Source organism: Choloepus didactylus, chromosome 2 (genome assembly GCF_015220235.1).
Source record: "Choloepus didactylus isolate mChoDid1 chromosome 2, mChoDid1.pri, whole genome shotgun sequence".
In the NCBI taxonomy this organism is placed as follows: Eukaryota; Metazoa; Chordata; class Mammalia; order Pilosa; family Megalonychidae; genus Choloepus; species Choloepus didactylus.
In genome coordinates, this window is record NC_051308.1 from 197,197,510 (window position 1) to 197,225,296 (window position 27,787).

A 27,787-nucleotide genomic window follows, 5' to 3' on the forward strand; every position below is an offset into this window, starting at 1 on the left:
TTTTTAACACCTTGCAATGTTGACATACATTTGTTCTCCTTCATGTAAAACATTCTTATATTTGTACATTTATTGACCATCATGTACATAATAAACCTAGAATAAGTTGACCTGAATGCAAAAGGATAGAGAACAAAGCCAACCAACAAGAAAACTCTAGGTAACAGAGCTAAACAACCTCTAGAATAAACCAATATATAGGTTTTGTTAAGGTATACAGTCCCAGTCTTTATCTTCTATTTTTCCTTCTGGTGTCATACTTGCACCTAGTCTTCCTCTTTCAACTACACTTACACTCAGCTTTCTTCAGTGTACTTAAAATATTGTGCTACCATCAGATAGCATTGTGCTATCTATTTCTGTATCTTTACAATCAATCCTATTGAACATTCTGTACTCCTTCAGCATCAAATGCCCAACTACCCTTTCTATCTCCTGATAACCTGTGTTCTCAACTTTAACTCTCAAAGTTCTCTCTTTTTACTCTAACTGATAATCTTCATTTCTACACTCTTCTCCAAACTACTCTTTCCTGTCTTTTCCTATCTGCCTGTAGTGTTCCCCTTAGGATTTCTTGTAGAGCAGGTATCTTATTCACAAACTCTCTCAGTGTCTGTTTCTCTAAAAATATTTTAAACTTTCCCTCATTTTTGGAGGACAGTTTTGCTGAATATAGAATTCTTGGTTGGCAGTTTTTCTCTTTTGTAACTTAAATATATCACAACACTGCCTTCTTGCCTCTATAGTTTCTGCTGAGAAGTCTGCACATAGTCTTATCTAGCTTCCTTTGTATATGATGGATTCCTTTTCTCTTGCTCCTTTCAGAATTCTCTCTTTGTCTTTGACATTTGGCAATCTGATTAATACGTGTCTTGGAGTGGGTCTTTTCAGATCTATTCTGTTTGGGGTACACTGCGATTCTTGGATCTGTAATTTTGTGGGTTTCATAAGATATGAGAAATTTTCAGTGATTATTTCCTCCATTATTCTTTCTGCCCTTCTTCCACTTTCTTCTTCTGGGACACCCATGACACGTTTATTTGTGTGCTTCATGTTGTCATTCAATTCCCTGAGACCCTGCTCATATTTTCCTATTTTTTTCCCTCTGTTCTTTGTGTGTAGGATTTCAGCTGTCCTGTCCCCTAGTTCCTGAATCCTTTGTTCTGCCTCTTCAAATCTGCTGTTTTATGTCTCTATTGTGTTTTTCATGTCTTGTATTGTGCCCTTCATTTCCATAAGTTCTGCCATTTGTTTTTTCAAGCTTTTGAGTTCTTCATTATATTTCCCAATATCTTCTTTTTATCCTCAATCTCTTTTGCCATATCTTTCCTCAACTCTGTGATTTGCTTTTTGAATTGATTTAGCATGTTTGAACACCTTTAATTAGTTGTTTCAACTCCTGATCTCATTTGAAGTGTTAGTTTGTTCCTTTGAATGGGCCATATCTTTTTTTCCCTAGTGTGAATCATAATTTTTTGTTCATGTCTAGGCATCTCATTTCCTTGATTAGTTTATTCTAGAGGTTGTTTAGCTCTGTTACCTAGAGCTTTCTTGTTGGTTGGCTTTGTTCTCTATCCTTTTGCATTCAGGTCCACTTATTCTAGACCTCTAGCATAGCTTCTATTTAACTGATCAGTATTTTTCAGGTCTTGTTATTCTGGTTCTTGCCCTGCCTATATGGAACCTGTTTTTTTATTTGTTTGTTTGTTTTTGTTTTTGTTTTTTGAGGAGTGTCTACCCAGTTATGATTGACCCCAGTCAGATCTTCCCAGACCAGAAAGGCCCAGGTCTCGAGAGGAGGGTGTTACTCAGAATCAGGTTTCCCTGAGGATAAGACTCAGCAGATTGTCATACTTTCCTGTGAGGCCTCTAGACTCTAGTCTTTTCCTATCCTGCCCAGCTGGTGGCATTGTCAGCCCACAATTCCCCAGTGGCTTAAAGAGGTGCAGTGCCTTTAATTCTCAGCAAACCTTGACCCTGCCAGGGGCGTGGTTGAGACAGAAGTTGAGGCAGAGGGAGGACTTAAACTATCTATGCCCTCCAGCTCCTGGGGTCTGAATTCTCTGAAAGAGGGTCACCACTTGTGCCGGTTTGAATGTATTGTCTTATATAAAGAATGCCATTATCTTTGTGGTCTTGTGGGACAGAGGTTTTGGTGCTGGTTAGATTTGCTTGGAATGTGCCCCACCCAGCTGTGGGTGGTGACTTTGGTGGGATACTCCCATGGAGGCGTGACCCCACCCATTCAGGGTGGGCCTTGATCAGTGGAGCCATATAAAACATGCTGACTCAAAGAGACTGAATAGAGTGCAGCTGTGAGTGACGTTTTGAAGAAGAGCAAGCTTGCTAGAGAGGAAAGTCCTGGGAGAAAGCCATTTTGAAACCAGAACTTTGGAGCAGACGCCAGCCACATGCCTTCCCAGCTAACAGAGGTTTTCCGGACGCCACTGGCCATCCTCCGGTTAAGGTACCTGATTACTGATGTGTTACCTTGGACACTTTATGGCCTTAAGACTGTAACTGTATAGCCAAATAAAGCCCCTTTTTATAAAAGCCTGTCCATCTCTGGTGTTTTGCATTCTGCAGCATTAGCAAACTAAAACACCACTTGAGTTGGGACCTGCCCTGCCCCTTTTCTTGGGAAAGATATGCCCTTTAGGGAATTACCTCCTTCACTTGACTTCTTCCTTTGACTCTCTATCTTAACTCCACCCTGGCCTGGGTCAGTGCTGACAATTGAAAATGCCTGAGGCATTCTCTAATGAACTACTTAATATATATATATATATATATATATATATATATATATATATATATATATATATATATACATATATTTTTTTTTAATCCCTTTTTCAGAGCCATTCCTCAGCCCCCAGATTTCACCAGTCAAGAGCCAGAGTTGGCACCGGGCTTTATGTGCCTGTTTTCTTGGGGCACAGCCCTTTTTCCAATATTCTGAGCTTGGCTGACTCCAAAAGCCTCTGTTTTTTTGTTTTTTGTTTTTTGTTTTTCTATCAGCGCCACCTCCTCTCTGCACAGAGAGACCTCAGGGTTCCTTTCCTGCTTTCTCCGGGTTTATCTGTGCTTACAGCTTGTCTTCAGTAGTCCTCATTTGTTAGTTAAAACTGCAATTGGAGCTTCGTTAAGCTGCCTTCCCTTGCTTTTAGTAGAAACTGCTTCTTTTTTCCCACAGGGACATGTTCCATCTCAGCCTGCTATGCTAGTGGAGAGGGGCTCCAGCTCCACAGTTTGGGGTCTTTACCTACAGTTCCATGTTGTGGTCTCGGCCCTTCTACCTATTCCAGACTGGGGTACAATGTGTATCCAGTCCCAGATGTCCCCTAAACAGTTGTTCCTGATGTTCTTGAATATTTACTAGCTGCTCTAGAGGACTAGCTAAATTCCACACCTCCCTACACTGCCATCTTGCCCCACCTCTTCCCTCTATTTTTTAACCAACTGATCTTATTCACTCCTATAGCCTCAACTATTATCTATATGCTGATTACTTATAAATCTGAATCTTTGCTGGACTTTCCTCCTTAGCTTCTGAGGAGATTTTTTTCAGCTGCCTACTAAACATTTTTACCTGAATGTCCTATAATTACCTGAGATTAATTCTGTATGAGAACTGGCCTCAGTATCCTTCCTCACCAGAATTGACCTTCTCTATCCAGTCAGTCACCAAACTTAGAAGCCTTGATGTCATCTTACTCTTCTATTTTCTTCACTACCAAGTCTAATTGATCACAAATTCCTGTCAGTTCTACTGAAGTGTATTTTAAGTCTGCCCCTTTCAGTCAACCCCATTGCTACTGCTTAAGGACAGGCTGTCAGCTTCTCTCACTCAGATCTTTGAAATAGGTCTCCCTTTTTCGTGTCTTCAAATCTAATCTGCCATATCCCACCCCCCACCTCAAACACACACACATACTCCTTACATACATACGCACATACACACAGTCATCAGAGTTGTTTCTTTGAACACTAAAATCTTTTGTGACTTAACCTATTCTCATCAATGTCAAGTCCAAATACCTTAGCACGCCGATTTATGAGCTACCACAATCTAATTCCATCAAACCATTTTGCCCTCAACTGCTAATCCACACTCCTCTCCTACACATAGAGCTAATGATTCAGTCTGCTTTTCTCTATTCTTTAAGGATTTTTAAATAATCAATTATTTGCTCATGGTTTTTTGTTTTGTGTGGTTTTTTTTCCTACAGTCCAACTCCCTCTACTCCCATCTTCTGTACACATGATATCAACTCTACCACATTGATACCTTCCTTCAAGATATAGGTTAATGTTAGCATCTGTATTAAGCCTTGCACAACCTTCCTCACTGGTCTGTATTAGTTAGGGTTCTCTAGGGAAACAGAACCAACAAGATACATCTGTAAATATAAGATTTTATAAAAGTGTCTCACACAACTCTGGGGATGCACGAGTCGAAATTCTGTAGGGCAGACAGCAAACTGGCAACTCTGATGAAGTTGTTCGATGAACTCAGGAGATGCTGGCTAGCCGAAGAAGAAGTTAAGGTTCTCTCTCTTTCTCCTTTAAAAGTCTTCAACTGATTGGATTAAATCCAGCTGATTGAATTCTCTCATTGTGAAAGACATGCCCTTCGTTGATGTAATCAGTCACAGCTGCAGCCAATTCACTGATGATTTAATAAGCCAGCCTCCTGGTTTATCTGCCAGCCATAAATGTCCTTGCAGTAGTGGTTAGGCCAGTGCTTACTTGACCAGAAATCTGGACACCCTCACCTGGCCAAGTTGACACGTGAACCTAACCATCACATGGTCCTAGAGTAACTTAACATTGTCTCCTTTATTCTCCAATAGTGTTTATTTATACTTAAAATTGTATCTTTTGTCTCATTGAATAAGACACATTTGCAGCTGAATGTATCTCCCTTTTAGAATAAAATTTTGAAGGCTGAGCTCTTGTTTTATCTCTGTATCCCTGGCTCTTAACTAAGTCCTGGATCATGATAGGTGTGTGTGCTGGTTTGGATATATTATGTCCTCCAAAACGTCGTTATCTTTGATACAAACTTGTGTGGGCAGATGTATTGGTGTTGATTGGATTGTGATTCTTTAATTGAGTGTTTCCATGGAGAAGTGACCCATCCAACTGTAGGTGATAACTCTGGATGATTTCCATGGAGTTGTGGCCCCACCCATTCAGTGTGGGCCTTGATTGGTTTACTGGAGCACTATATAGGCTCAGACAGAGGGAGCGAGCTTTGCTACAGCCAAGCGAGCTTTTGCTCTGGAGAAGCTAAGAGAGGATAAACACCCCAAGAGCAACTAAGAGTGAGATTTTTGAGGAACTGCAGCCTAGACAGGAACTTCCTGGGAGAAAGTCATTTTGAAACCTGAACTTTGGAGCAGATGCCAGCCGGGTGCCTTTCCAGCTAACAGATTTTCTGGACACCATTGGCCATCCTCCAGTAAAGGTACCCTTTGTTGATGGACACTTTATGGCCTTAAGACTGTAGCTTTGTAACAAAATAAACCCCCTTTTATAAAAGCCAGTCCATTTCTGGTGTTTTGCATTCTGGTAGCATTAGCAAACTAGGACAGATTTTGGTACCAGAAGTGGAGTGCTGCTGCATTTGCAAATACCAAACATGTGGGAACGGCTTTTTAGATGGATAAGGGGAAGATTCTGGAAGAGTTCAGAGGAGCTCAATAGAAAACGCCTAAATCACTTTGAGGAGACTGTTGGTAGAAATATGGACTCTAAAGATACTTCTGATGAGGTCTTGAGCAGAAATGATGAGTGTGGTGTTGCAAACTGGAAGGAAGGCGATCCTTGCTTTAAAGTGGCAGAGAATTTGGCAAAATTGAGTCCTGGTGTTGGATGGAAGGCAGAATTTGAAAGCGACGATCTGGAATTTTTAGTTGTTGAGCTCTCCAAGCAAAACAGTGTGGGTGAACATTTACAGAAAAAAAAAAATCTGCTTCAAATTTTAAGCTTACCTTAATTCAATTATGAGGTCTAAATTTTTATCTCAAGCAAAAACTTCACCTCTAGGAAGTTTTCCCTGATCCTCCCACCTCCAGTGATTTGGTGCTCTCCTCTGAATTTATCTGTCATAACACTTATCACTCAATATTGTAATTAATCTGTCATATATGTAGCTCTTTGAGGGCATAGACTATATTTTTCACAGAGGTCCTGGCAGTGTGGCACTTAATAGGGATTCAGAATTGTTTCTGAAATGATAAAGAGAATAAATGAATGGAATAAAGAGCCAGAACAGAATCACATTTTTTGTTGTTTTTAAAATTTTTAATAAATAACTTCTCTGAATTCAAAGAATTTCAAGGCAGCCATGACTGAACCAAGAGATTATCTATTCTCATCAGCAAACATTAATGAAAAAAGATTGTTTATCTCATTTTTTAGAAAAAGCTTTTCCTAACCTGTTAGATGGCTGATAAGAAAATGTGAAGAGATTGGGAGTTCCTTATACATAATTAAGTAGCTCATTCTTGCAGATACTTCAATAATTCATGTTTGAAATATACTTTTTTCAACAAAATCGGCTTTTTAGATACCTCCCTTTGAAGATGTGGTTGTAGGGTTTTACTTTCTAGGATCTTAAGAGATTTGGGGATTCTGTCCTTTGTGAAGTCAAAATGAATATGGATTATGAAGGCACATGGAGAAAATTAAAAACATTGTCCTAGTAAAATTAAGGTCTTATTAAAATAGAAAGGGGCTATTATTTGATTGAATATTGGATTAAGAGGAAAACTATAGATGTGATAGAGTAAGGTGAAAGGTGAAGAAAAGAAAGAAGTATGTGGAGAACATTCCCTTTCTTCCTTTCTCCTGTGTCTCCCAACTCTCCTTACCCAGATGCCTCCTAAAGGGAAGACTGCGTACTAGGCAAGGCTAAGTGTAGGGTGAGTTGACAGTTTAGTCTGTGAGGGATGTGAGAAGGTTTGTCTTACTGGACCTTTGTTTCTTTCCACTTGCCTATGGACCTGACTAGACACCATAAAGATACATGCAGAGTACCTGTTAGATCCTGAGCTGTTTGAGACTGAGCTTCAAAGTTAAAGAGAACTTCATTCTCCAGATTTTGCCTGCCTGAAGCAGAGGGAATTGAGGCACAGATGTGTTCCTATTAAATGTGTTGTTTTATAGAGGAGGTTCCCTCACTGCTCTGAAGGGGTTTTAAATCTTTAAGCTGTTGAGTTGCTGAAATCAGTAGGAGATCTTGCCTCTCCAGAGAAAAACACTCAAGTAGGATTAGGATTGCAAGTAGAACCAAAGCTTGTGTGAGAATTAGTGGTGTCGGAATAGCAAGCAGACTACTTAAGACAAGGACCATTAATTTATTCATCCAATGAGCATATCTTCATTATCCTCTCTATTCAAAGCATTGGGAAGAAAGTCTTAAAACTAAGAGGAAAAAATATTGTGATTTGGGGCATTAATTCTGGTTATGCCCAAGGAGGAAAAACAGAGCATAATGAACCAAATGAAGTAAATATATTGGCTTCCTCATTGAAATAGTTAGACTCACTAGATGAGTAGTTTTAAAAATTGTTCTACTAGTCCTGAGATCCTTTAGAGTTCCCCCATTATCAAAGTGATATGAGAAAGAAAAGGCTGAGCCCAGGTACTTAAAGCCTAATAGCCCTGTGCCTGCATCAACCAAAGTAGCTCTACTTTTATCTGTTGTATATACTGTAATTTTCTAAGGTTTTTTTGTTTTGTTTTGTTTTGTTTTTAAGGCAATTGTCAATTTTAGAACATTTTCCTTACTCCAAATAAAAAATAAAAAAAAATCCCATACCCCTTATTCCCCCCTATTATTGACCCTTAGTATTGGTGTGGTGCATTTGTTACTGCTGATAAAAGAATATTAACATATTACTATTACCTCTAGTCATAGTTTGCAATAGGTACATTTTTCCCAACTACCACTCTATTATTAACTCCTTGTAATAGTGCTGTACATTTGTTCTAGTTCATGAACAAACTTCTTTATATTTGTACTGTTGATCACAGTCCACCATAAGATTCTCTGTATTATACATTCCCATATTTTAACCTCTTGCTTTCCTTCTGGTGACATACATGACTCTAAATATCTCCCTTTCAATCACATTCACACACAATTCAGCACTGTTAATTAGATTCACAATAATGTGCTACTATCACCTCTATCCATTTCCAAATGTTTAAATTCAACTTAGTTAAAAATTCTGTACATATTAAGCTACCAGTCCCCATTCTCTAGCCTCATTCTATCTCCTGGTAACCTATATTCTTGATTTTATGTCTATGATTTTTACATATTGCAATTATTTCATATTAATGAGATCATACAGTATTTGTCCTTTTGTGTCTGACTTATTTCACTCAACATAATGTCCTCAAGGTTCATCCATGTTGTTGCATGCTTCGGGACTTCATTCCTTCTTACTGCTGAATAATATTCCATCATATGTATATACCACATGTTTTTTATCCATTCTGCAGTTGATGGGCACTTGGGTTGTTTATATCTTTTGGTAGTTGTGCACAATGCCATGATCATTGGTGTGCAAGTGTCTGTTTGCATTCTTGCTGTCAGATCTTCTTGGTATGTACTGAATGGCGGAATTGCCAGCTCATAAGGCAACTTTATACTTAGCTTTCTGAGGAACCGCCCACTGTCTTCTACAGAAGCTGTATGATTTGGCATTCCCACCAGTAGTGAATAAGTGTTCCTATTTCTCCACATTCTCTCCAACACTTGTAGTTTCTTGTTTGTTTAGTAGCGGCCCTTCTAGTAGGTATGAAATGATATCTCATTGTAGTTTTGATTTGCATTTCCCTAATAGCTAGTGAAGATAAGCATGTTTTCGTGTGCTTTTTTAGCCATTTGTATATCTTCTTTGGAAAACTGTCTATTCATGTCTTTTGCCCATTTTTTAAATGGGTTGTTTGTCTTTTTATTGTTGAGTTGTAGGATTTCTTTATGTATTCTGGATATAAAACTCTTATCAGATACGTGATTTCCAAATATTTTTTCACATTGCGTCAGCTGTCTTTTCAGCCTTTTGACAAAGTCCTTTGAAGTATAGAAGTATTCAATTTTGAGGAAGTCTCATTTATCTATTTTTTCTTTTGTTGCTTGTGCTTTGAGTATAAGGTCTAAAAAAGTACTACCTATCACTAGATTTTGAAGATGTTCCCTTATATTTTCTTCTAGGAGTTTTATGGTACTGGCTCTTATATTTAGGTCTTTGATCCATTTTGAGTTCAATTTTGTATAGGGTGTAAGATAGGGGTCCTCATTCATTCTTTTTGGATATGGATATCCAGCTCTCCCAGCACCATTTATTGAAATACTGTTCTGTCCCACTTGACAGATGACTTGGAAGCCTCATCAAAAATCAGTGATGAGGGGTGTAAGTCTCCTGGCAGTGAGGGACAGGACTCCAGGGATGAGCCTGGCCCTGGCATGTGGAATTGAGAATGCCATTTTGACCAAAAAGGAGAAAAGAAATGAAACAAAATAAAATTTCAGTGTGGCTGGGAGCTCTCAGAGTCAAGATATCAATCTGGAGGTTATTCTTATGCATTACATAGATATTCCTTTTTAGTTGCTAGTGTATTAGAATAGCTAGAAGGAAATACCTGATTCTGTTGAATGGTAATCCAGTAGACTTGATTCTTGATGCTAATTGTATAATAATTATATAACTGTATAGTTTTTATTGTGTGATAGTGAAAACCTAGTGACTGACACTCCCTTTCACCAGTGTATGGGCAGATGAGTAATAAAGTAATGACAAAAAATATATATGAATAATAAGGGGAATTGGTGGTATGGGGTGGTTTGGGTGTTTTTTTTATTTCTTTATGTAATTTTTTTATATTTTTTAAAATATTTTTTTCTTTATTTTGGAGTAATGAAAAGGCTTGAAAATTGATTGTAACAATGAATGCATATGATGATACTGTATGCCATTGATTGTATACTTCAGATGGATTATATGACGTATGAGTATATCTCAATAAAATTGCATTAGAAAAAATCAATTGGCCATGGATCTGAGGATCTATTTCTGAATTCAGTTGGATTTGATATGTCTGTCTTTATGCAAGTACCATGCTGTTTTGACCACTGTAGCTTTATAATATACCTTAAAGCTAGGAAGTGTGTGTCTTCCCATGTCATCCTCTTTCAAGATGTTTTTGACTATTTGGGGGCTCTTACCCTTCCAAATAAATTTGATAGTTAGCTTTTCCATTTCTACAAAGTAGGCTTTGGAATTTTGGTTGGTATTGTGTTGAATGATCAATTTGGGTAGAATTGACATCTTAATGACACTTAGCCTTCCAATCCATGAACACAGAATGTCTTTCATTTTTTTAGGTCTACTTTGATTTCTTTTAGCAAAGTTTTTTAGTTTTCTGTGTACAGGGCCTTTACATCCTTGGATAAGTTTATTCCTAGATACTTGATTTTTTTTTAGTTGCTATTGTAAATGATTGTTTTTCTTGATTACCTCTTCAATAGCTCATTACTAGTGTATAGAAACCCTACTGATTTTTTGCACATCAATTTTGTATCCTGCCACTTTGCCAAACTTGTTTATTAGCTCTAGTAGCTTTGCTGTAGATTTTTCAGGGCTTTTTAAATCTAAGAGTATGTTGTCTGCAAACAGTGAAAATTTTGCTTCTCCCTTTCTGATTTGGATGCTTTTTATTTCTTTTTCTTGCCTAATTTCTCTAAGCTCGAACTTCTTGCACAATATTGAATAGCTGTTGTGACCGTGGGCATCCTTGCCTTGTTCCCAATCTTACAGGCAAGGTTATATAGTCTCCCACTGTTAAGTACTATGTTAGCTGTGGCTTTTTCATATATGCCCTTTATCATATTAAGGAAGTTTCCTTCTACTCCTGTCTTTCAAATTGTTTTTTTTTTTTTTTGGTTGTTGTTTTAAATTCAATTTTATTGAGACGTATTCACATACCATACAGTCATCCAAAGTGTACAATCACCTGTTCACAGTACCATCATAGTTGTGTATTCATCACCCCAATCTATTTTTTGAACATTTTCCTTGTACCAGAAAAAGTGAAAATAAGAATAAAAAATAAAAGTAAAAGAGAATACCCAAATCACCCCCCACCACCCACCCTATTTTTTCATTTAGTCTTTTGTCCCCATTTTTGAAGTGTTTTTATCAAGAAAGGATGCTAGATTTGTCAAATCCCTTTTCTGTGTCAACTGAGATGATCATATGCTTTTTTTCCCTTTAAATTTGTTAATGTGGTATATTACATTAATTGATTTTCTTGTGTCAAACCACCTTGCCTACTTGGAGTAAAACTCACTTGGTTGCAGTGTGTAATTCTTTTAATGTGCTGTTGGATTTGATTTGCAAAGATTTTGTTGAAGATTTTTGCATCTATATTCATTAGAGATTGGTCTGTAGTTTTCTTTTCTTGTAATATCTCTATCAGGTTTGGTATTAGGGCGATGTTGGCTTCATAGAATGAGTTAAGTAGTGTATTAGGGTTCTCTAGGGAAACAGAATCAACAGGAGATATCTGTAAATATAAGATTTTATTCAAGTGTCCCACATAACTGTGGGGATGCACAAGTCCAAATTCCATAGGGCAGGCAGCAAACTGGCAACTCCGATGAAGGTGTTCGATGAATTCCTCAGGAAACGCTTCACTGGCTAGCCGAAACAGAAGTGAAGGTCCTCTCTCTTTCTCCCTTAAAAGTCTTCAACTGATTGGATTAAATCCAGCTGACTGAATTCTCTCATTATGGAAGACACACCCTTTGTTGATGTAATTAGTCGCAGATGTAGTCAAATGACTGATGATTTAATAAACCAGACTTCTGGTTTATTAACCAGCCACAAATGTCCTTGCGGTGACTGTTAGGCCAGTGCTTGCTTGACCAGACACATGGACACCATCACCATGCCAAGTTGACACATGAACCTAACCGTCATGGGTAGTGTTCCCCCTTCAATTTTTTAATAGATTTGAGCAGAACTGTTATTACTTCTTGGAATGCTTGGTAAAGTTCACCTGTGAAGCCATCTCGTCCATCTTGTTTCTTTTGGGGTGGTTTTTGATGACTGATTCAGTCTCTTTACTAGTGATTGGTTTGTTGAAGTCTTCTGTTTCTTCTTGAGTCAGTGTATGTTGTTTGTGTGTTTCTAGGAAATTGTCCATTTCATCTAAGTTGTGTAGTTTGTTGGCATACAGATGTTCATAATATCTGCTTATGATCTATAGTAATAGACTCCTCTGTCGTGTATAAATTTATTTAATTGCGTCTTCTCTCTTTTTGTCTTTGCCAGTCTAGCTAAGGGTTTGTCAATTTTATTCATCTTCTCAAAAGACCAACTTTTGGTTTTATTGATGCTCTCTCTTGTTTTTTTGTTCTCCATTTCATTTATTTATGCTCCAAAGTTTGTTACTTCTTTCCTTTCGCATGTTTTGGGTTTAGTTTGCTGTTATTTCTCTAGTTTCTCCAGTTGTTCAGTTAGGTGTTTGGTTTTAGCTCTTTCTTCCTTTTTGATGTAGGTGGTTGGGGCTATAAATTTTCCTCTCAGCACTGCCTTCACTGCATCCTGTAAGTTTTAATATGTTGTGTTCTTGTTTTCATTTGTCTCGAGATATTTCTCTTGCAATTTCTTTTTCAACCCACTGGTTGTTTAAGACCATGTAGTTTAATCTCCATATATTTGTGAAATTTCCAGTTCTGGCTTTTGTTGTTTTCCAGCTTCATTCCATTATGATCAGAGAATGTGCTTGCTTTCTTTGATAAAATTTGTTAATTACTCTTGTTGAATAGCAGGAATTTAGTCTGATATCTTGCTTGAACCCCTTCTCACATAAGGCATGAATACTTGTCAGTATTCACCGTCCAGTTTGAATGTTTTAAATCTCAGTATTTTAGGAATTCCAGCAGCATAGTTCATATTCTGAAGCTGATGTTTTTAATTTTAATACCTTAAATCTCAACTGATATTGCTGAAAATAAAATTCAGAGCATGTTTCTTAGTGTCTAACATGTACTAAATCTCAATAAATGTTTGTTGAATTGAAACAATATTATTGCATCTCATATTTAATGTCCTTCAGTATGCAAAGAGCTTTCATATGTAGTGCATTTCACATTATCTTCCAATAATACTGTGAGGACAGAGATTAATACTATAGTTGACTAATGAGAAATTTGAGAACCAGTGATGTCATGATGTGGCAAATTTGAAAATGGTACCGTTACTTCTATCTTCCAAATACAGATTATTGTGAGGTTTTTGAAAGGCTCATGTAGCTTACTTTGTTTCTTATCGCTCCAGTTGTACCCATCTCCTCATTTCTTGATCAAATATTTATGGGCATTTAATTGTGTACTATAGACTGAAGATAAAATAGACAAAAATTCCTGTCACCATTGAGTTTATGAGCATCCTTCATTTCCTTCAGTCTCCAACCTTTGGTCTAGGAGGTATCTCAGCAAGTTTAGCAAAGTATGTGAGGCTTAATATGAAAAGAACTAGGCTTTACTCTAGCATATGACTTCTTATTTGATAAATCTTTTATAACTCTAACTTCTTATTGTGATTACATAACTTATTTTGGAATTGATTTGCTAAAGTCAGTACAAAACTAATCAGGACTTTCCTTAAATAGCAAAGCACCGATGTTCATATGGTTAGTGATAGTGATGGAGATGACTTTGAAGATGCTACAGAATTTGGGGTGGATGATGGAGAAGTATTCGGCATGGCTTCAACTGCCCTGAGAAAATCTCCAATGAGTGAGTATTAATAGTTGTTTGGATCCAGCATTATAATTCTCCTCCCTAATGTGCACACACCTGTAAAGAACAGTGAACTTTAAAAGCTCTTACTAACTGACAGGTTTGGAGAGAGAAAATATAACAAGTGATAGAGCCAGAGCCTCCTGAGTTTTTATTTCATTAAGCTTAATGATTCCCAATGCTGTAGTTAAATTCATGAAAAATATGTTTGTTTCACATATATAAATAGTTGTGATTTTTCTCTGTTTGCTTTAAGCCTAGAGTTTGATTAATAATTGTACTTTCTGTGACTATACTTGCTTCCCTACTTCTTATGAGATATATCAGTTTTAAAAATAATAATATTACTTTTCCATTCACTGGTACTCATGCATAAATGTAAACTAAATGTGCTTTCTCCCTGAATTCCACCTTAGGAAATGCATACTGTAGAAACACAAGCAATACTATATGTAAAATGACCACTAAAATATGTCCTGAAAAGGCTCATCTAGTCCATGAAATTAGGGAACTCTGGTAGGCAGAAATAAATCTGATATTTACCTAAAGAACATTACTTTCCCAATTAATAGGTTCTTTAAAATAATTTGAGACTTTTTAAAATAATTTAATCACAAGATGTCTATTTTTAGGAATCATTGAATTCCTACTTGATGGCTGGCACATATTTTAAGTGCTTCACAGGATTTTGTCAGTTGGTTTTCCAAAATTTATGAACTTGAAATTTTTTTGAGGTTTTTTTTAATTCTGGTTTGATGAAATCTTCCAAAGTATGTAAATGTCCCCTCCAGTATATCACAGAAACAAAAATTTAATTTTATTTCCTCTTTATTGATTAAATATATTTCTTATATGTGGGATTAGATGTTATGTGGTTTGTTTTTTGTGTCTATTTGTTTTTTTGTTTTTGTTTTTGTTTTTTTCTTTTGTTTGTTTTTTAGTGCCAGAAAACGCAGAAAATGAAGGAGATGCCTTATTACAATTTACAGCAGAGTTTTCTTCAAGGTAGGGTTAGGACATTAACTATATAAAATTGATGATCTTTTATGCTACTGTGATATTTTTCTTGGGCAATTTTAGTCATAGATTGTTGTAAATTTAAAGTATTCAAAGGATTCATTTATAAATTTGCATAGTCTTGATAGTCTTGATAGTAACTTGTAAACCATTTTGCCACTTCAGTCAAAGGTGTATTCAGCGTATCTCTGTATCTTTATAGAGGCACAATAAATGTATCAGTATTTTTAATATCTTGACTATGTTTCCAAAAGGACTAGGATATATGATACTAATTTTTAGTATATCCTAGGACAAACAAATGAACACAGTATCCTTTAAAATAATTTTAAGTAAAAAGATTAAAAAATAAAGACTGAAGATGAATTTTTTCTTTTAATATTTTTATCATTTCTTCTTTTAAGAGTCTAATGTAAACTATTTCATATGCATTTGAGAATCTACTGAGGTGTTTAAATATAAAAAAGATTTAAATATTTAGCCCTAAATTTTCGTTTAAATGATGTTTCTCTTAATTGCTATTTTCTAAATGTAATTTGGAAGCTTTGCAAGAAACCAATTTTTTCCTCTGTATTGAATTTTGAATGAATGAACTAAAGTGGGAAGTTAAGACTAATGTAACTAGGAAAATCTTATGAAAGTGGGAACCAAGAATTGCTACTTATAAACGACATGGTCTCATAGCGTTTATTAAATCTGTTTTCCAAGTATATTTAAAATTCCTTTCTTCAATATGTCAGTATTGGTCAAAAGGAATTTTGAAAACTAATGAAGCCTATTTCCAAGGCTTTAAAGAAATGTATTAATATTTAGTCTGTACTTAAGAGACATTCGTTCCAACATTTACTTAAAAATCATGGCTTAGATTTGTGAAATTTTGGAGGGAATTTGAAATATATTTTAATTAATAGACTCATTTTCTCCTATAGATATGGTGACTGCCATCCTGTATTTTTTATTGGCTCATTAGAAGCTGCTTTTCAAGAGGCCTTCTATGTGAAAGCCCGTGATGTAAGTATACTCTTACCTTTTCTGATTAAAAAGTACAGCCCAAAGGTTTGCCACTGAGCTTGAAGCAATCTCAGTGCTTTGTGTGTGTGTGTGTGTGTTTATTAATATAAAGGGGTATGGGATGGTTTGGTTGTTCTTTTTTTTTACTATTTTTATTATTTTTTTGGGGGGGAGTAATGAAAATGGTCTAAAATTGATTATGGTGATGAATACACAACTGTATGATGACACTGTGAGCCACTGACTGGATTATATGGTGAATATATCTATAAGATTGCATTTAAAAAAAGAATTCAGAAAGTACATTTTGAGCAAGAAAAGTCTATTCATTCACTCTAACTGTGTGTTGACATGGCAGTAACAACCTCCATAATCTGGCTCCTGCCTATTTGTACAGCTTTAGCCATTTGAATTCCCTTCCTTTTACTTTATCTGGCAATACTATACCATTTGTAGTTCCTCATAATCTTAATCTTTTTTCATGTTGTCCCAACTATAAGAAATGCCTTTATCCTTCTCTTTATTTCCTACACTTCCTTTAAAACTTAACCTCTCCTGACCCTTCCGTTTCTCTCACATTGGCCCCACCTACTCCATAAGTATTTTCCAGTGATACCCTCTGCTCATATTACAATTAACACATTATTCATAATTTTACATATATGGAGTTAACCTGAATCTAACAAAGTTTTAGACATAATATCCATTTTTTAGGAAATACAGGGATAAAGAAACAAGTTAAATAATATCAGAAGGAAATAATCAGACAAATCCAAAATTTGGAATAATGTACAAGTATAATATATATGTAGTGTATACACACACACATACATATACATGTTTCCATATATATAACATCTTCCCAGGAGATTTGATTTTCTTTTTGGCAGGGAAGGTATACCATAAGTACCTATACATTATAGATACTAAATATATGTTTAATGGATGAAAAGTAAAGAAGGGGGGATCGAAGGAATAGTGGATGGTCAGATTAGAGGGGAAAGTTATTGAAATTAAAAAGGTCAAGCAATTTTAAGATTCTGGGATTTCTAGTTTCTAATTTACATTAAACTCTACTCTAAATGAAAATTCATTTTAAAAATTGAATTCTATGAGGATAATTAGTAATAAGACTTAGAACTATCTTTGACAGTTAATAAAGTAAGAAATATAAGCTGTTCTTTATCCTAAGAATAATGGAATAGCTTATTTTAAAGGTTGTTTTATGCATTTTTACGCATATAAAATGATTATTTTTAAAGAAATATTTTTTCATCATCTGTTCAGATAAGGGCATTTAATATATATGTATGTTTAATATAAAATTCAGTTATGCTATATTCTTGTTACAACAGTTTGTTTACCTTTTACTATTATATGATTGTTTCCTCAAGTATATTTTCTTTTATAATATTTTAACTTTATTATAAAACTGTTCAAAAAATTTTAAAAGTACAACACATGAGACAATGAACACCTAAATTCCTTATTTTTTGATTCAATAATTCTTAACATTTTGTCACAATTCCCTCTTCTATATACAAGGCATCCGAAAAGTCTTAATGGAGTTTTGAGTTTTAATACCTTTATAAATATAGAAACTTACAAAAAAGCAACATTTAAAATTTAATTATTTACATTTTCAATACTTATTTTGATTTGTGATTTTGATGAATAAAGTTTTAAAGCAATTTTATTGAGATATATTCATACAGTCATCCAGAGTGACTGTTGTTCACAGTATCATCATTCAGTTGTGCATTCATCATCACATATCAGATCTTTTCTGTTTGTTGTACACTGCTCTTCTTGGATCTGTAATTTCATGTCTTTCATAAGAGATGGTAAATTTTCACTGATTATTTCCTCTATTACTGCTTCTGCCCCTTTTCCCTTTTCTCCTCCTTCTGGGACACTCGTGACATGTTTATTTGTGTGCTTCATGTTGTCATTCAATTCCCTAGGCCCTGCTCATATTTTTCCATTCTTTTCCCTATCTGTTCTTTTGTTTATAGGATTTCAGTTGTCCTGTCCTCTAGTTTCTGAATGCTTTGTTCTGCCTCTTCAAATCTGCTGTTGTATGTCTCCATTGTGTTTTTCATGTCTTGTATTGTGCCTTTCATTCCCGTAAGTTCTGCCATTTGTTTTTTCAGGCTTACGAGTTCTTCTTTATGGTCATCCAGTGTCTCCTTCATATCTTTCATCTCTTGCCACATTTTCCTTCAGCTCATTGATTTGATTTAGAAGATTTGTTTGAACATCTTTAATTAGTTGTTTCAACTCCTGTATCTCATTTGAAGTGTAAGTTTTTTCCTTTGACTGGGCTATTTCATTTTTCCTAGTGTGATTCATAATTTTTTGTTGTCTTGGCATCTGTTTTCCTTGATTACCCCAACCAGATTTTCTCAGACCAGATGGGCCCAGGTCTCAGGAGGAGACTGTATTCAGTATTAGGTTTCCCTGAGGATGAGACCCAGAAGATTGTCAGACCTTCCTGTGAAGCCTCTAGACTCTGTGCTTTTCCTTTCCTGCCCAGCAGGTGGCACTCCCCACTAGTGAAAAGAAGTGCAGTGCATATAATTCTCAGTGAACCCTGTCCCGGCCATGGACTGAGGGTGTCAGAATCCAAGCTTGATCTGTTCCTGTGTGTTTTGTTCCCTACCCCTACCCCACCCCAGGCCCTGGGATCTGAGTTCTCTGAGGGAGGACTGCCACTTGAGCTGGCCCCTTTTCTTAGGGAAGATAAGTCCTCTAAGGAATTATCTTCTCCACTTGAGTTTTTCCTTTGACTCTCTATCTTAACTCCACCTTTGCCTGGATCAGTGCTGACAATTGAAAATGCCTGATACTTTCTCTAATTAGCTACTTAGAATGAGAGAGAAAAAAAAGAAAAAAGAAGTCTCCTTTTCAGAGCCAGTTCCCAGCCCTCCCATTCACTAGGCAAGAACTGGAGTTGGTAGCCAGTTCTGTGTGCCCCTTTTCTTGGGACACATCCCTTTTCCAGTATTCTAAGCTCAGTAGACTCCAAAAGCCTCTGTTTTTATTTTCTTTTCTTATTTTTTTTCCTTCCATCAACCCCACCGCCTCTCTGCCAGGAGAAAGCTCCAGGTTCCTTTCCAGCTTCCTCCGGGTTTATCTGTGCTCATAGCATGTATTCAGTAGTCCAAATTTGTTAATTAAAACTGCAGTTGGAGCTTGGTTGAGCTACATTCCCTTGCTCTCGGCAGGGACTGCTTCTTTTTTCCACTCTTTTTCCACCTCAGCTTACTGTGTCAGTGGGAGAGGGGCACCAGCTTTGCTTACAGTTCTGTGCTGCCATCTCAGTCATTTCACCCATTCCAGACTGGTGTACAATGTGTGTTTGGTCACAGATGTCCCCCCATCAGTTGTTCCAGACTATTTTCTAGTTAATCCTGGCTGTTTTTCTAGTTGCTCTAGTGAACTAACTAAATTCCACCCCTTCCTATGCCACCATCTTTCCCCACTTCCTTGATGAATAAATTTTTACATTACATTTTTGGTTTAGTTTCTCTGAAAATGGCAAACATTGACTGAAACAGAGGATTTAAATCAAATTAATTATTCAAAAATTTACAAAAACAAATATAATAAAAGAAATACAAATAATATTTCAATTGATTTTTTAAAATTTGTCAGAGTTAAACTTGGAAACCTGTTAAAGGTTAAATTGAACAAAAACATTTAGGATACCCTGTATATGTATTATTTTCTGCTAAACCATTTCAGAGTAAATTACAAATCATGCTTTACCTCTAAATACTTCAGCATGCATCTTCTAGAAATAGTAATCATAATCACAATACCACAATGCCATTATTACATCTAACAAAATTAACAATTGCCTAATATCATTTAATCCCCAATGCATATTCAGACTTTTCCAGTCATCCTCAGAATGTCTTTTTAGCTGTTTTTTTCCTTTCCTTTTCTGTTCTTTTCTTTTTTTTTCTTTCCTTTTTTTTTTGAACCACAATCCACTTAAGGATCATGAATTATATTTGGTTGTTAGCCTTCTTAAATCCCCTTTAAACTGGCACCGTCACTCCCTCCTCCTCTTTTATTTCATGACATTTGCATTTTGAAGAAATCAGACCAGATGACTTGTAGATTGTTCCAAATTCTGGATTTGTTTGATTGTTTCTCTGTGATATTATTTAACTTGTTTCTCTATCCCTCTATTTCCTAAGAAATGGATATTAGGTTTAAAACTTTGTTAGATTCATGTTAAATGTTTTTTCCATGAATGCTTTTTTTGTAAGTAATGCTGAATACTTTATTATAATGGGATTTTTAATGATTACAGAATCTGGCCATTTTATTATATTTTTAAAATCCATTATTGGACATAAATATGTTTGAAATATGTTTGAAAGAGTATCTCAATATATCCTTAAAGTCATCTGTTTCTCAATTCATTCCTTCATAAGAGTATATTTGGGATATTTCTGTCTCTGCTTTCCCACAAACAAGATTGCTAAGCAACTGAAGTAAGCAGAAAATGTCAGGGCGTCTTGAAACTTAAATTATAGCTCCTGAAACAGGCATAATTATTTTTTAAATCCCATTTCAAAAGATACTGTAAGATATACTATGTATACTGCATACATTATAATTTTATATGAATATACTTATACTTGAATATACAGTATAGAACAAACAAAAAGAACTTTTGCTAAGTGTCTTGTACAGTAAGTTAGCATTTGAATTCAGACTGATAATCCCCAAAGGAGTATAAACTCCTGTTTATTAAGTCTGGGATATTTCTAATGAAACAGTACAATTGAATTTTTGCTTTTGATTAGTGTCTAGATGTTTAAACAGATGAATATCATCAGTTCATGTAATTAAATTTTTTACTTCAGGTGAGATTCATGCTAAAATCCACTAACCTCTGAACTCCTACAATATCTTTATCTTTCTCCCCTTATCCAGGGCTTTTTTCCATTCTTTATTTCTCTTTCCAAGTTAAAGATCAACAGTGTATGCATAGTTTATTACATTACTCTAAATTTAAGAGACTTAAGTTAAAATTTAATCTCCATAATGGATAAATTATTCAAAATTAAATCTAAGCAGGTGCATTTATTGTGGTCATCAACCAGATTACATATATCACCTTTTACCTAAAGAGGTCTATGTAAGTATAGAAATAGTACTGATATTTCAAGTTTATATTGTGGTTTATAAAACATGTTTCTAGACATATCTCAGTTGAACCCCACAACAAACCAGTGAGATAGAATATACAATATCTGTATTCCCATTTTATAGATGAGGTAACTGAGGCTCAGGAAAGCTACATTACTTGGTCAAAGACATATCAATAGTAAGTAGTGGAGACCACATAAGAGCTTAGGTTTTCTAATACAGGTATGACTTACACTATTCCAACATACTTCGGTTTTCAATGCTAACTGCAGGGTTCAATTTTCAAACTTCATTTCTCCTTTTCAGATTTGTTAAAACCAACTTTTTCTATCTTTTTTGTTTGTTTGTTTTATATTGACTAAAGCATTTTTAAGAAAACTATTTGCTGATGTTCAGACCTTTTAAGGGGAATGCGACTGATACTGTGGCATTTTTACTAAAATTCTTTCATCTTAAATATCATGTTTAATTTAAACTGTGGGAGGCACATTAATTTTACCAGGGCAACTGATGAGCCTCAAGCACCAGCATTCTTCACTTCAAGTGAGAAATTGAGTTCTAAGAGTAAATAAAAACAAGATTGAAGGTTTAAATCCTTTGCTAGGCTTTTTGAACTTATATACTCATTAAATGTTTATTGGAGTGGTGGGATTACAAAGGATTTGGGGAGCTTCATCAACTGGTATATAGCTAATCACTAAGTAAAACACTACATTTGATAAAGTGTTTCTCACGATGCCACATTCAATCCATCTTAATGAAAACTGCTTCAAACTGATTTAATTTGAGAGCACTGGTGATGAAAGTGCTCATAGTTCTTTTTGCCTTTTTTTTTGAGGCATTCACCAGACTGTCCAAAGCAGAGCTTTATATTGTGTGTTCCAACTTCAGTAAAGAAGTATTATAAGTTTTTGTGTTTCTTTTAAATATATAGTGACAATGTTTTGACTTCTGACAATGTGCCAATCAGTTCTATGACTTCCTCCTTTGCCCTTAACTATTAGGGATGCTTTTTCAACTGAAGGCCATAAATATTCATCACGTGGCTATTAAGAACCTGAGATTTAGAGGTTTCTTGCCCTTGAGAAGCTCACAGTCTATTGGGAAGATAAGATAGCATAAACAGATATACACTGTATAATACTGTAGACGCAAAGAGGAGAGGTATCTCATCTCCCGTAGAACTTCAGAGGGAAGATTTTTGAGAGGGTACTTCTGACCTGAATCTTATAAGATGAGGAATACTTCAGCAAATCAGAGAATTCTAAACAGAAGAAATGTCAAAAGCAAAGGCATTGGAAGATTAAAATGAGGGAATTACAACCAGTTTGGTGTTACTGGGACATAAAATGCAGGACAGGGATTTGCATTACAAGGCATGAGGCTGGGAAAATCTGCTGGGCCAAGACATGGAGGGGACTGTGATTCCCTGGCATTAGCTGGCATTTAAAAGATATGTGTTAAATGAAGCCTGTATTTTATCTTTAGACAAGTGAGAGCCCAGTGGGTGCAGAAGAGTTACCACTGGCAACACCACCATAATTCCCTGGGAGTCAGGTGACTCCTGTCTTTGTTTCCTAAAAAAAGTTCTTTATCTCCTTATAGCTCTTCTACCTCTCATTCCTGCTGCCCCTAAATTCTCTTCCCTACAACAGAAATTACTTTAGAGAATGATTAGACATTTGTGGTAACTAAAAATCAATAGCAATGAAAATCACAAAGCCAGGACTTATCTCCCATGTGAAGCAAGCTTCCTATTGGGAGACTGGACTTGATATCATTAATCTTATTATGCCTCCCCAGTTCTAGAATTCAAGCCCAGTGCTCTTTCCATATATTGCACTTAAATTAAGGAAATCAGGGCTCTATTCCTGATTTCCCACCTAGTGGCTCTGTGGTCTCAAACAAATAATAAACTTTTTTCTGATCTGAAAAAAAAGAGATGGTGATAACATATATTTTATTGGTTTAAATGGGATGCTATACATAAAGGCACTCAAGAGTGGCTAAAGTGGAAGGTACTATTAAGCAGTTTTGGACAAGTTTGAGACATGTTTGTAAGATAACAAAACTGATTTCCTAACACATTTCATGAACTTGCTCTAAGAACAGTTCCAGAAAGGAATTTTGAGACCCCACCATGAGCATTAGTTCACAACTAAAATGAAATGTGTCACTTTAGCAGTACTTGTTAGTTTTTCAGAGTCTAACATATCTATTTTTTAAAATGAGCCCATTTTAAAGTAGTGCCACCTCTGTTTCCTTAAGGTGAAGTAAATCTAAATGCCTTCTTGATAAAAAGTTTAAAAAAAAAGTTCTGTGCAAATCTGAGGCCACAGATGTCATTGATGACTTTCTAGCATCCCATTATCCAGAAAACCAGGCAAACAAACTTCTTTGTGCTTTGGAAAATATGCCCAATGCATTCATTTTGTCTATGACATCAGTTTAAATTCCTTAAAGTCAGGATGTATCTTTTAGAGTAATTTTGTATGACAGTTAGGTAGCATCCTGCACATGTGTGAGATAGGAACTATGATGCTAATGTAATTGTTTTTAGAAAAATATGTTTTTATTATACTTACATGTTTGTTGTGAAAATTAAATGAAAACAATGCAACAATGCAGATGCAACTTAAAGTAGAAAATGAAAGTTACCACAGAATTCCAGCCCTAAAAAATAACTATTAGATTTTTTTACTTTTTTGAATGTAATTTTTCGAAATTCTACAAACATGTATATCAGTGAAAAGGCTGATATCTTTTACATACATGCAACCATAACAAATACACTATTCTGTAATTAGATGTTTCTCTTAAAGAGTATATTGCTAACACTATATTTAAATTTTTCCTTTAATTCTCCAACTTAGAAATCTTTAAAGTATCCATATAAAGTAGTTTCAAGATATGCCTTCTGTGTAAGATTTTCTTCCCAGTTTAGTTCTAGTCACCATCTTTTTTTAGAACCATTAACCATACTTGTAAAACGGAGTATAGGTAAAATTTATTAAAATATCAAAAGCAATGTATATCTAAAGTAAGCCTTATTTCCCTTCATGTGCCTTATCCATACTTGTATCAGTTCTCCCAAAGGGCCCTACCTGATCCCAGAAAGTATTTGCTATTCATATTGCCTATTTTAAAGTATAAAAAGCTAAATTGAATTTGTAAGTATTTCACATTAAGTTTAAGAAATTTGTTCCATATCTAATCTTAAATGTTTTCGCTTGAAAACAAGAGATTTTAAAACCGCAATTGGGGTTTGGTTGAGCTACATTCCCTTGCTCCCAGCAGGAACTGCTTCTTTCTCCCACAGTGAAGTTTTGCACCTCAGCCTGCCCTGCCTGTGGGGGAAGAAGTAAGTTAGTTTTACTTACAGATTTTATGCTGTGATCTCAGCCATTCCACTCGTTCTTGACTGATGTACGATGTGTGAACAGTCATGGATGTCCCCCAACACTTGTTCCAGACTATTTACTAGTTGTTCCTGGCTATTTACTGGTTGCTCTACAGGACTAACTAAATTCCACACCTCTCTATGCAACCTAGTAGCCTTGATTCTTGAAGACAATTGTGTAACTATATAGCTTACACTGCATGACTGTGTGATTATGAAAACTTTGTTGCTCCCACTCCCTTTATACAATGTATGGACAGATGAATACAAAGATGAGGACAAAAAGTAAATGAATAATAGGGAGGGATGGGGGCGGATGCGATGTTTTGGGTGTTCTTTTCCACTTTAACCTTTATTCTTATTCTTTTATGTGTATGGTAATTAAAATATTCAAAAATTGAATGTGGTGATGAATGCACAACTATATAATGGTGATGTGAATGATTGTACACCAGGGATGATTGTATGGTATGTGAATATATCTCAATAAAATTGAATTTAAAAAAAAATGTACCAGTGTTAATTATAAGGAAAACTGAGGGAATTCCATACTTTGCATGATTTTTCTGTATACCTGCAACATCTCTAATAAGAATTTTTTTAAAGAAAAAAAAAGAAAACAAGAGATATAATAGAAAGAATATTTATCAGAATTCTCAGGTTTGAATTCTGGCTCCCCATTTACTAGCTGTGTGCCATTAACCAAATTACTTAACCTCTCCGAGCATCATTTACTACATTTGAATGTGTTCAAAAATTTGAATTTTAATACATACCTCACAAGGTTGCCTAATAGAATGTATCTGTAAAACATCCTTGAAATGTATGTGAAACATCTTTGAGATTGTGTGCTTGTGAGTACCTGGACAGATAGATTTTGATTTCAAATTAGGCCCTGATACTGACTTCCGTTTTATTTTCTTTGAATTGGGGATAAAAATATCTTGTCAATTAGCCCACCTTGTAATAATGAATCCTTACATCAGTAGAAGCCAAGTTACTCAGATCCCATGTGTGCCGGTTTGGATGTATTATGTCCCCCAAAACACCATGTTCTTTCATGCAATCTTGTGGGGACAGATGTATTAGTGTTTATTAGGTTAGAATCTTTGAATTAGATTGTTTCCCTGGAAATGTGACCCACCCAACTGTGGGTAATACCTTTGATTAGATTATTTCCATGGAAGGGTGGCCCTGCCCATTCAATGTGGGTCTTGATTAGTTTACCAGAGCCCTATAAAAGCTCAGACAGAAGGAGCTCAGTGTTGCTGCAGCCAAGAGAGACATTTTGGAGACGGCCATTGAAAGCAGATTTTTGCTGACACTCATAGCCGTGTTTGCCCTTTGTATTCCTTTTTATACACATGTATCGTGTAGTAGCCTGTTTCTCCCCACCCTCCTTGGAATGCCTAACAAAATCGAAGAGACTAACACTGCTTTTGACATAGATCTACACTGATGTGTTCTGGCCTTCCTTTCCTCTGTGTAGCATTTCAATAGAGTGTGTTGATTTTAAATTAGCCTTATCATTTACAATCCTTTATAAATAATTGTATTAAGAAAAGCAAAGTATTTCTGATATTAAATAGTGCATAGTATCTTTATTAAAGATATTTGAAACTCATTCCCCTAATTTCCCTAATATGTATACACTTCTTAAGAACTCCAAAAATCAGTAAGTGAAAAACAACAACCCAATATGGGCAGGAGATAAAAATTACACATTAAGTATAAAAAGATGCTTCATGTCTCTCATAATACAAGAAATGCAGATTATACTAATATATCACCTTACTTCATATCTCTCATAATACAAGAAATGTAGAATAAAACTACACTAATATATCATTTTCATCTATCATAATAGCAGAAAATTTTTATCCACTTATACATATGAGAAATAAGGTCAATAAAAGAATATCTGTGACAATGTTGTTTTTAATAGAAAAACACTGAAACTCTTAAATGTCCATCAATAAAGGACTGATTACATAAATGATGGTACATTCATAACAATGCATAGTGGAATACTATGCAACATTAGAATGAATGATACTGCTTCATAGATATTGAGTTGGAATGATGTTTAAGCTATGTCAAGTTAAGAAAGCAAGGAGCTTAGTAGTGTATATACTACATTTCCTTTTGTGTTTTAAAAATTATATGTGGGGGAGGCGGGGCAAGATGGCAGACTGGTGAGCTGTATGTTTTAGTTACTCCTCCAGGAAAGTAGGTAAAAAGCCAGGAACTGCGTGGACTGGACACCACAGAGCAATCTGTCTTTGGGCATACTTCATACAACACTCATGAAAACGTGGAACTGCTGAGATCAGCGAAATCTGTAAGTTTTTGCGGCCAGGGGACCCGCGCCCCTCCCTGCCAGGCTCAGTCCCGGGGGAGGAGGGGCTGTCAGCTCCAGGAAGGAGAAGGGAGAATTGCAGTGGCTGCTCTCATCGGAAACTCATTCTACTGATTCAAACTCCAACCATAGATAGACTGAGGCCAGACACCAGAGACTCTGAGAGCAGCCAGCCCAGCAGAGAGGAGACGGGCATAGAAGGAAAACAACACGAGAAGCTCCAAAGTAAAAGCAGAGGATTTTTGGAGTTCTGGTGAACACAGAAAGGGGAAGGGCGGAGCTCAGGCCTTGAGGCGCATATGCAAATCCCGAAGCAAGGCTGATCTCTCTGCCCAGGGCACCTTTCCTTAATGGCCCTGGTTGCTTTGTCTATTAGCATTTCAATAACCCATTAGATCTCTGAGGAGGGCCGTTTTTTTTTTTGTTGTTTTTTTTTTTTTTTTTTTTTTTTTTTTTAAATCCTTTTTGCTTTTTCTAAAACAATTACTCTAAGAAGCTCAATACAGAAAGCTTCAAAGAATTGAAATTTGGGCACGTCAAGTCAAGAGCAGAAATAAGAGAGCTCTGAGACAAAAGGCAATAATCCAGTGGCTGAGAAAATTCACTAAACAACACAACTTCCCAAGAAAAGGGGGGTGTCCGCTCACAGCCACCATCCTGGTGGACAGGAAACACTCCTGCCCATCGCCAGCCCCATAGCCCAGAGCTGCCCCAGACAACCCAGTGTGACGGAAGTGCTTCAAATAACAGGCACACACCACAAAACTGGGCGTGGACATTAGCCTTCCCTGCAACCTCAGCTGAATGTCCCAGAGCTGGGAAGGGGGAGCAGTGTGAATTAACAGAGCCCCATTCAGCCATCATTTGAGCAGACTGGGAACCTCCCAACACAGCCCAGCAGCCCAGAACTGCCCTGGGGGGACGGCACTCACCTGTGACATAGCACAGTCATCCCTCAACAGAGGACCCGGGGTGCACAGCCTGGAAGAGGGGCCCACTTGCA

At 36.0% G+C, this 27,787-nt stretch overlaps 1 protein-coding gene across 1 annotated transcript in view; it reads left to right on the forward strand.

Annotated features, from left to right (window-relative positions):
* Positions 1-27,787, forward strand: part of FAF1 (Fas associated factor 1) — a 618,418-nt gene that overhangs the window by 441,210 nt on the left and 149,421 nt on the right. The window contains exons 10-12 of the mRNA XM_037827260.1: positions 13,699-13,825; positions 14,770-14,833; positions 15,775-15,856. Of these exons, the coding sequence (XP_037683188.1) occupies positions 13,699-13,825; positions 14,770-14,833; positions 15,775-15,856 (273 nt within the window). The remainder of the gene's footprint in view (positions 1-13,698; positions 13,826-14,769; positions 14,834-15,774; positions 15,857-27,787) is intronic.